The 10,832-nt window shown below is 43.6% G+C and overlaps 1 protein-coding gene and 1 non-coding gene across 3 annotated transcripts; both read right to left on the reverse strand.

The window, feature by feature from the left end:
* Positions 1-509: 509 nt before the first annotated feature.
* TRNAR-UCG (transfer RNA arginine (anticodon UCG)) lies at positions 510-582 on the reverse strand. Its single transcript has one exon. It is a non-coding gene; the product is annotated as a tRNA-Arg (tRNA).
* Positions 583-5,425: 4,843 nt separating this feature from the next.
* ATP5PD (ATP synthase peripheral stalk subunit d) lies at positions 5,426-10,371 on the reverse strand. Of its 2 annotated transcripts, none has more exons than XM_053375854.1 (6): positions 10,245-10,371; positions 9,569-9,699; positions 7,971-8,067; positions 6,919-6,990; positions 5,777-5,839; positions 5,426-5,641 (listed from the first exon to the last, which is right to left on the reverse strand). In XM_053375854.1, exons 2-6 carry the CDS (start codon positions 9,688-9,690, stop codon positions 5,510-5,512), a joined length of 486 nt encoding a protein of 161 aa, XP_053231829.1. In that variant the 5' UTR covers positions 9,691-9,699; positions 10,245-10,371; the 3' UTR covers positions 5,426-5,509. The 2 variants fall into 2 exon arrangements, with proteins under 2 accessions (XP_053231829.1, XP_053231830.1); XM_053375855.1 differs by lacking the exon at positions 10,245-10,371 and adding an exon at positions 9,872-10,199.
* Between the last annotated feature and the right edge of the window lie 461 nt (positions 10,372-10,832).

Genomic DNA, 10,832 nt, shown 5'->3' on the forward strand with positions numbered 1-10,832 from the left:
ATTCCTTACACACAAAGTATAATGGAACTGTAGCTTACCTCTCACAAGGTCCACCCTAAAAGCCCAGCTATGAAAGCATCCTGCTTTCCAGAAGGCTTGTCCAATTATTCCCTTTATATATTCAGTTATTCTATCATTTATTACAATATGAATATTGCACATCTCTGGTTGCAAAAACATTTGAGGATGAGGATGATATGACACCTGACAAACCCAACGTAAAGAAATCCCAAAAACCAAAACAGGCACAGAAGTCTAACCAAAAGCAAACTCTTAAAAATAAGGTTTGCAAGCAGAGCCTCAGTCCTTATAAGGCTTTAGAGGTTTAAAAGCATGACTTATTTATATTAATGCAGTTTAAGAACAACAGAAATCACCTGGCTCCTCTTGATATTCTCTGTATGTAATACACGCACAAACACCCAGACACTGTCAGCACTTTCCTCCTATACTCCCCGCTGAGAAAGGAAAAAAAAATATCAGCAACTTTCTTCGCAGATAACAAACGCCAACCACGAAGGGACTCGAACCCTCAATCTTCTGATCCGAAGTCAGACGCCTTATCCATTAGGCCACGTGGTCATCCATGAGGATGCTCTGCAAGAAATCTTCCTTACCTGTTCATTTCCTGATTCGGGCATTATGTATAAACGGTCCTGCTGAAAACTGCGGACAAAGTCCGCGGCTTATTTCTACCTAGTGCTTAAACTCTCGATGGCGCTTTTTAGAAGGCAGCAGCGACAAATATCCCATAGAAGAAAGGCATACATCGGAACATCAGCTTCCAAAATAATATAAAATATAAAATAGGGGCAGGGTGACGAGAGCCTGGCAAGCAAGCAAGAAAACCAACCGAAGTGAGTGGGCATGTTTGCATGATGCTCTGATTGAGCTCCCCTCTTGGATCGTGCCCACTCGACACTCCCCTGGGGTGCTCAGTGCGCGCCTTTACGCTGCAAAGCTTTTCCGCGTCTCCGTTACTTCCTGCCCGCATCTCCCCTTGCCTCCCAGAATTCAGACGCGCAGCAGCATCAGGAGCACGCATGCACACGACCAGGCAGCCTGGGCTCGGCTGAAGGAATGCACGTGTGCGATTTATCCCGGCAACAGCAAACGGACGTCTCCCTGGTCCGGATCAGCACGCTTGTTCACCCACATATTTGGAAGCCTGCTATTATGCGGGTCGTGAACGTGTTAAGCCAGGGAGGGACAAAAACTTCTCTCCAGGCCAAACACAGCGGGGGGGAGGGCAGCACGTGGCCGTGGGCGCGGCCAAGGCAGAAACTGGGTGGGCCCACTTTTCTTTCTCCCCTTTATTGATCCATCCTCTCTTCACCCTCACTCATACAGACGTCCATGCACACGCATACCCACATTCTTTCCCTTTAGGTTTTTTCCCCAAAATCATTTTTATTAACCCCCCCCCAAAAAAAACCCCCAACCCCAATAAACACACTCGCACAACATTCATTTCCCCTTCCAGAGTGGGTCAGTGCCTGAGCACAAGTTGCTCACTTGCACAACTTGTGCATTAAGTCGTAGGTAGATAAAATGATGGTGCAAAGAGGAATGTGTTAGGAGTGCCCTTTTGCTGCTGCTGCTGCTTACTACTACATCATTGTCATTGCTTAAAGCATGGGTAGGGAATCTAAGGTCCGGGGGCTGGATCCAGCCCAGTTGCCTTCTAAATCTGGCCCACGGACCAGCGTGTTTTTACATGAGAAGAATATGTCCTTTTATTTAAAATGCACCTCTGGGTTATTTGTGGGGTATAGGAATTCGTTCATTTCCCCCCCAAAAAATATAGTCTGGCCCCCCACAAGGTCTGAGGGACAGTGGACCGGCCCCCTGCTGAACAAGTTTGCTGACCCCTGGCTTAAAGCATTTTCGATTATCAATTTACATTCGTGAATATGACTTGTGAAACAAGTTCCCTTGAATTTGCTTCAAGTTAATGTAATGTATTTTCTGGCCATTATAGCCTTAGGTTATTTTTCCTGGTTTTAGCTTTAGAGCTACTGTAATTCATATATCTTCCAAGCTCAGGCCATTTGTGGTTATTATATTAGAATATGCAGATTAGGGTGCAATCCTCCGTACACTTACCTGGGACTAAGCTCAATTGTACTCGGTGGTAATTACTTCCAGGTAGATTAAGGTAAAATGTAAAGGACCCCTGACAGTTAAGTCCAGTCGCATATGTCTCTGGAGTTGAGGCACTCATCTTGCTTTACTGGCCAAGGGAGCCGCTGTTTGTCCACAGACAGTAGTTTACAGGTAGATTACTTCCATGTATGTGATGGTGCTGTCTGGGATTTTTCCACATTGCTTGGTGGTGTATGTTCCACTGAGTATGGTAAGGAATATGGTGTTGAATCTTTTCCTCTGTGCCTTATTTGTGGCATTCAGCTTGTTTAATATTTTTAAACATTATGTCAGTCATTACAAGGCAATCCTTCCATTCCCCGTATATTTAGAATTTGTTCTGAAAATGATATCTTTGTGCCTCAGGCCAGACCATGACTGAAAAGAATGTCATTTATATGTGATATTAACAACAAAAAATAAAAATGGAGTATTTAATAATAATAATAATAATAATAATAATAATAATAATAATAATAAATTTTATTTATATCCCGCCCTCCCCAGCCAAAGCCGGGCTCAGAGCAGCTAACATCAAATGTATAATACATTAACATAAAATCAGACAATCAATTAAAATACATCCTCAAATCAGAGCAGGGTCAGAATAAAATCCAATCGGATGGCAACCCGCAGATTATGGTTGGGGACCTTAAATGCTCACCAGGCCCAACTGTTTGTGCTGAACTTATATGGGCCTGTGAGAAAAATTGGGAGGCCACTTTCATGCAAGTTCTTATGAAAGGGGAGAGGGAGTCAGACTGAACTCCGACCAAAGGCCTGGCAGAACAGCCCCGTCTTGCATGCCCTGCGGAAAGATGTCAAGTCCCGCAGGGCCCTAGTCTCTTGTGACAGAGCGTTCCACCAGATCAGAGCCACAGCCGAAAAAGCCCTGGCTCTAGTTGAGGCCAGCCTAACCTCTCTGTGGCCTGGGACCTTCAAGATGTTTTTATTTGAAGACTGTAAGTTCCTCTGTGGGACATACCAGGAGAGGCGGTCCCGTAGGTACGAGGGTCCTAGGCCGTATAGGGCTTTAAAGGTTAAAACCAGCACCTTAAACCTGATCCTGTACCCCACCGGGAGCCAGTGCAGCTGCTATAGCACCGGATGAATGTGATCTCGCAGCGAGGACCCTGTAAGGAGTCTCGCCGCGGCATTCTGCACCCGCTGGAGTTTCTGGGTCAGTCTCAAGGGCAGCCCCACGTAGAGCGAGTTACAATAATCCAGTCTGGAGGTGACCGTCGCGTGGATCACAGTGGCTAGGTCAGGGTGAGAGAGGTAAGGAGCCAACTGCTTAGCTTGGCAGAGATGAAAAAATGCCGCCTTTGTTGTAGCTGCAATCTGCGCCTCCCTGGAAAGGGAGGTGTCGAAGATTACACCCAGACTCTTAACGGACAGTGCTGGCACTAATTACACCCCCGCAAGAAATGGGAGTTGCCCCCCCATCCCATATCGTCCCTTCCCAGCCAAAAGACCTCTGTCTTCGAAGGATTTAACTTCAACCAGCTCCCACGTAACCATCCAGCCACAGCTTCCGAACATCTGATCAGTGTGTCTGGGGCCGAGTCAGGGTGGCCATCCATCAACAGAGAGTTGGGTGTCATCAGCATACTGGTTATAAAACCAAATCTCTGGTGTTTTAGGTTAGTATCTTCTTTTATCACTGATAAAGTTTCTATGCCTTTCATAGATTCATGGGCATCAGTAATTCAACAATTGCTATCCTCATTATCACCACCTTTCCATGCTGGGGAAAAACCTGGCATTGCTACCACTAGTGCATAAACACAGAACTGGAAGGGGGGCAGGGGTTGCCAAGTCATTTCAGAACTTACACTGAGAAGATGGCTTATATTTCCTGTCTTTCATCAGGCAAATCCTATTCTCCACAATTTGTAATCCATCAAGCTGAACCCCACCCACCATCTATGGACTATGCACTGCTAAGTGCTCTTGATGACCAGAAGCATGGCCACCCAACCTGTTTTTTGTAGGCAGCAAAAGCAGGATTATCATGTGAATCGATCTGACTAGCATTTGGCTCCATGACTCATGAGCTGCATAGTCCTGGTCTGATTGCAGTTGCACTAATCAAAGCCACAATATCGCTCTATGGCATTGTTAAGGCTTACAAGACTTTTATAGGGGTAATTTCGCTTATAGGCCAATTTAAATATTTATACTTTTATAGCAAAAAGTTTTCAAACAGTTCTTATTGGCAAAGGCCACGAATCTCTCAAAGCTACTGCAGTGGTGGCTTGCCAGGTGAACAGTGTATCCAGAATGCCACTTCTGGAAAACTCTTGATACTTCCGTGTTTTAGCACTACGGCCAAAAATACACTCAAAGGCAGGCTCAGATATATTAGTCTTTGCTACGTTAATTTTTTTAAAAAGCACCCTGGATAAACATTTTGAAGAACCATTCAGAAAGTTTATCGAGAGTACAGTGTGTATGTGTGTGTGTATATATATATATATATTCAATAGCTCACTTTGTGCCTGGCTCAAGGAGGGGTGGGGTGGAACCTCCTTGTGTTCTTTTAATGTACAAAGTTTGGAAAGCACCATGATGCAAAGTACTGGATGCAGGCTGGTGAAAATGAAATTCACTCACAACAAAAGTTGTCCAAGGCCAATGATACAGCACATCCTGGTGTTTGTGTTCAGTCTCTTGTGGGTGGGGTTATGCTCATTTTTAGGGATCAAGGTATTAATTCCAGTTCTGTTCCTGAATGCTTAGGTAGCGCCTTTTTTTAGTATTAGCTGTATGCTAGCTACACCCTCTTGTGGGGAAGGACGCTCGTGCCAATGTACTGCAGGCGACAATGCAGAGCCTTTCAAACACAATCAGAAACTGCAGCAGGTCCAGAACATAAAAGCCGCATTATTAATCTGGACCGGCCACAAGAATGTGCTACAATGGTGCTTGAAGAACTTTACTGGCTTCTTAGCACAATTCAAAAATGTTGGTGTTGACTTTAAAGCCATCCGTGGTCAGTGATCAGAGCACCTAAACAATTGCCCACTCCGGGGTGGGGAGGCCCAGGACTGGGGACCAAATGGGGGTCCTCCAAAAAATCAACTTAAAGTTAGAATCTGGGGCCAAGATTAGCAATTTTAGCTGAACCACTCAGGCTTTCAATCCTCAAAAAAAGAAGTTTAAGGCAACAATCCTACACAGCCTTATTTGGGATCCATACTGAACTCTATGGATCTTATTTCCAAGCAAATATGCACAAATCAATAACAAGAGGCAAGACAAAACAGGACTACTAAGATTCCTGTAGGATTACTTTATTTAACATACCCCCAGGGATTCTAGAGTTGATGGATACAGCAAAGTTCTTTTGGATAGACAGCTCTTACAATTCAGCAATAGGCCTGTGTGGCCAAAACGGGTATTTTTCTTTGTCCAGCCTACTTCCTGGAAATGCCTCTTGGAAATCTTCCATTGTCATCTGATCAAAAGGAATCATGCTTCTAACCTTCTGAAGCTTGAAAAGAAAAGACAATAGCCCATCATTAGTACATTATGAAGAAGACTACTTAAAATAAAAAGAACAGATCTTTATTAGGAGAACGCAACGTGGTGGAGCAGACTACTTACACCACGAAAATCACCAACTTACCTCTTTCTCATGCTCAACAACACGTTGCTTAGAGGCTTGTATGAAAGAAGCAGCATTCTTGTCCTGCAACACAGCAAATTATTCACTTCGCATATTAGTGATCTAATAATAATAATAATAATAATAATAATAATAATAATAATAATAATATTTATTATTTATACCCCGCCCATCTGCACCACAAACTGCATTTTCTCTTGCCTATAATAATGCAAACTATCACCTTGAGGCTTGCAGCCTTTGCATTAGACATGCCCCTACATTCCAGTTATCTTACCCCTTTCCAGTTTGGGTTCAGGCCTGACTTTGGGACAGAATTTAGTCTTGGGTGCTCCAATAGATGACCTCCTTCAGGGCAGAGACAGGGGGAGCACAACCCTATTAATTCTCAGTTTCTCAGCTGCTTCTGATATCTTTGGCTACAGTATCCTCCTGGACCATCTGTGAGTAGGGGGGTATTGCTTTATTGAGATTTCACTCCTACTTACAGGGTCAGTTCCAGAGAAAAGTATTGGTGACTGTGTCTTGACACCCTGCCAGTTAATCTGTGGGATGCCCCAAATCACAATTTTGTCCCTAGTGCAATCTTCAGGAAGCCATGGTGGATGCTTATTAGGAGATTTGGGGCAAGGTATCTTGATGATATCCAGGTTTATCTCTCAGTAATATCTGAACAAGCCCTAGACCACTACCAGGATGCAGTCATAGGCTAATAAACTGCAAATGACTCTTAGCAAGACAGAGACCCTATGAGTAGGCAGTTCCCAAGTCTGGGAATTGGGTTGCATACAGAATCTGGATGTGGTTGCCCTCTCTCTGAAGGAGGTATATAGCACGGGAGTGTTCTAGATCCGCTGCTAGCAGTGGTAGCCCAAGTGACCTCGTTGGCTCAGAGTAACCATTAACAACTTTGGTTGGTGCATCAACTACAATAGTTTGCAGACAAGGATTGCTTAGAGATTATTATTGCATTAAGCAATATAAAAACTGTATAAATAAATACCAGCAGAGGAAAATCAGAAGTATTGCCGATCACAAGCGGAATATAGTAAGTGGTGAGCAGGGAATAATGTCTAACACAATTTACCGAAGTGGGATACACAAAACATAACTGAACAAAGGCACACAAAAACCACACTTACAGCCTCTTTTTCTTGGGCATCTATCTTAGCTGTCTGGGTGTCCACAGGCTCAGGAATCTTGAGTGCTTTAAACTGTGAAATTTGAGGGGAAAGTATTTTAAATGTGTTGTGTCCAATTCTGTCAGTGACATATATACAGTCAGAGATAACTTTTCCAAGTCCTGTCTGTTTCCCTTTAGTTGTAAGAGGTCCTTAACTCAGTGGCAGTGTATGATTTGCACTTTCTAGCCTCCTAGTTCAATCCTCTCCATCCGAGTGTGGGTCAAAACCAAGTGTCCGGTCTAAAGTAGTGGGCTACACTGGGAACAAGCCACCTGAAAGCCTAGCCGATTACTAACAGAGATTAGCTGATTTTACAGAGTTTGCTTGCCAGTACCCAAGTCATTTCAGTGAATGACAGTTCTTATACAGCTAGTGCAAATGCACACCATCCAGATTCATTCTTAAAGAGTTAACATGTTTCAATGTCCTCTAACTTCTCTGGGTTGCATTTTCATACATTTATCGCTGTCCCACATGAAGAAAGCCAGACATTCATTCATTCATTCATTTTATTGGATTTATATACCAAAGTTCTCTGGAGCCATCTATATTGATACACATACTTGCCTGGTTCATGTCCAACAATAAATAAAAATCAGCATGATTATAGCTTCAATTTTAGCTTTTCTAGCCTATCCACAAGGCAGAAGTTGGTGGGAAATGTACTAATTGGCTAAAGACAAGAAAATGCTGTTGTTGTTTTTTATGAGCACAGCACCATGCAGCTGCAACATTGGTGTCAAATTACCCAGAAGGAAATAATTACTATACCCAGGGTGATTTCTATTATTATTATTATTATTATTATTATTATTATTATTATTAATTACCTGCCCTTCACCCTAAGGTCCCAGGGCAGGTTACAACACTAAAACACAGTATTAAAAGCAATTTAAAACAACTTACAATCACAAAGGTAAGATGGGTCCTAAAAATATACACTAGACTGTGTGACATGCAGTGCCTCATTTAGGTTCTGAAACATTTGAAGTAGCATAACACAACCTCACCTTTTTCTCAAATTCATCTACCATGGCCTTATCAGCAATTGCAGTCTTGTAAAAAGCCCAATCTATAGCTGGGGGATTCTCTGGCAAAGAAGCAAGCCTGTTTAGATGAAAGAAAAGTACATTTAGTACAACTTCAACAAGTTTTCATACAATTCTTAGTTCTGTAGCCATCTCCCATTATTGTCGCCCTCCTTAAGGATAGCTAACCATAGCTGCTAATGTTCTCAGCTATTCAACAGCAACAATGAACCTTGCAAGATTCATCATGCACACTAACAATGACTGGTGAGTTAAGTCCAAAATAGTAGACTGATACACTTTTGCCAAAGCTGATAAAAGGGTTTTGTCAAATCTTAAGGCAAAGAACTAAACTTCAGTCGAGACACAGAAACAGCATGTGACATCTCAAATCTTACTAATGTCAATCAGATAATTTTAACCATATCAGTTACAGTGGGGGATGGGGGACCAGAGGCCTTGGGACTTTCTCCAGTCTGTGCCCTTCAGCAGGCCATACACCCCTCATTAGTCCAGCTCTGCCTCTGAGTCCTTTTGCCTGGGTGGAATGCACCCTTGAACAACAATACTGTATGTCTCTTACTTACCTGGGTGAAAGATAGTGTGACATATGTATAGAAACCTCTGGCTTTTTGCATGCCTGGAATGAAGCCTATTGTAAAAAGATTAGAAATACACCCAATATTCCACTTACTTTTGCATCTTACTCCACCCACCACTGGAATGGAGCCCCCAGGAGACGATGCCTAATATATTGCAGCCCTCCGGGGTGGGGGGTAGATTCCCCCACCCCGGGCACATCTTCCTTTAACATTCTGCTTATCACAGAAATATACAGAATATAATCTGCAGCAGAAAGGACTGCCATAAAGTTGCCAAAAAGACCAAAATGAAATTTGTGTATCACTTTAATAGGCTGATCTCAGCAACAATGAATGGAGCAGAGAGCTGTGGAGTATATGGCAGGGGTGAAGAACCCTTTTGGCCTGGTGGGCCAGGAATTAATCTCCCCACCCACACCTGGGAGCCAACTTTGATAGGTGGGTTGGATTATCATGTCACCAGGGAATTAGCATCTATCAAAGAGCCTGCTCAGCCCTACACACTGCACTGCCCAACAAACAGGTGATTGACAAGTGATCGAGAAGTACTATGTTCAGACCTAAGCAAGCTTCACAAGCCCTGTGCTTGGCACTTAGAAAGTGCTGGGCAAAAGGTCTACAAAGCGCTTTGCACACTGCTTCCCAAACACTTAACAATCAGCTGGGTGCCAGGTGCTTGAGAAGTGCTGCACACAGGATATTGCAGGTAAGTGTGGCCTGCCCAAAATAGCATCACAGATCAAATGTGGACTGCAGGCTGGAAGTTCCCCACACCTGGTATATAGCTTAACAAACCAATGACTGGTGCAAAGTAATTTGTAAAGATATAAGCAAACAAGGCATTCTATTAATTTATTACTGCTAGCACATAGCCTGATCGCACCAACCTTGCACAAATACCAAGGCATTTGACACAAGAAAAAGTGAAATTAGCAAACATAGCTCCACAGTGCCCTTTGCACACTGGGACATACTCACTTGGCTGCCAGAGAATCACTGCGTGTTTTCAGGGCATTAAACATGGGCTTCTGGTTGGGAGGCACTCGCTCAGCAAATGCCATCCAGTCTACCGCTTTCAGAGCAAATCTGCGGGCAGCCATTGTTACTTTCTAGAAAATAATAAAGCAGAAAGAAAGCTTAATAGGGAGAAAATAATCAGAACACTAACTGAGCAGCAAAGCTATATGGCTAGCGAAGGGTCAGATGAGAGACAAACAGAAGAATGGTTCAGTTTCATCAAAACAATAATCCAATGAGGAGTTCACACCAGCACACACTTACCTGGGAGTAAACCCTATGAATTCACTACTTTATTTTCAAGTAAGCAAAATAGAGTTAGACTGTTGAACTCAAACTCACGCCATTCTTTTCATTCAATAAGGGGGGAGGAGAAATAAAATTAATGCGGATTCTCCTTTATAAAGATGGCAGTGATGTAGCTTCTACAATTATATAGGCTTCTGCTTGCATGTTAAAGGCGCAGCCAGAGGCAAACCAACTTGAAGGAACATTAAAAGGACCTCTGCTAGGACACCAAGGAATCCCAGCGCCGCAACAGAAGGCGGGGGAATAAAGAACAGAAAAGGCCCGTTAACACCACAATATTAGGAAACATTCAACAGGGTCCCCTAAAGGACGGCCGTATTCCACTCACCTTCAGCAACCCTTCACCCCCACGATACAGAAGTCGCCGGAAAAGTCCTCCCGGAAGGAGAGCCTGACCGTCATCGCCGTGACCAATCAGGACCAGCAATCCCGGAAATAGTCTGCAGCACACTCAGCACCATAGATAGCGGAAAAGTATAGACTAGTAGCACACGCCTCCATTTTTGCGCAGTTAAGGGAGGCAAAAGCACAGCGTGCAAAGCAATGGAGGGCAAGGCGCGGTTCTGTTTAACTGAACGCGGGCTTTGGAGCTGATGGGCGATGGAGGCCTGACCTTTGCCGTAATCTGAAGTGTATGCCTTCTGTTGCATTGCGTTATCAACATGTCAAAGTGGAGATCTTCTATCGCTATTGGCGAAGCGAGTCGGCTTGAAATATCTGCATCCCCCGTTGGCTGCATTCTTGCAACGTAACTGCTTAAAATGACTGTGCGTGTATGTGTGAACTTGTAGTACTTCAGGGGAAACCTGAATTAGCAGTTTTGAGATTCACCAATAAAATCAAGTAGGTGACTATGCTCTTGAAGTCTTTATTAGAAACGCCTTATAAGCCATCTCGGCTCCCACCTAAAATATGC

This window comes from Podarcis raffonei, chromosome 2 (genome assembly GCF_027172205.1).
Source record: "Podarcis raffonei isolate rPodRaf1 chromosome 2, rPodRaf1.pri, whole genome shotgun sequence".
Taxonomy (NCBI): Eukaryota; Metazoa; Chordata; class Lepidosauria; order Squamata; family Lacertidae; genus Podarcis; species Podarcis raffonei.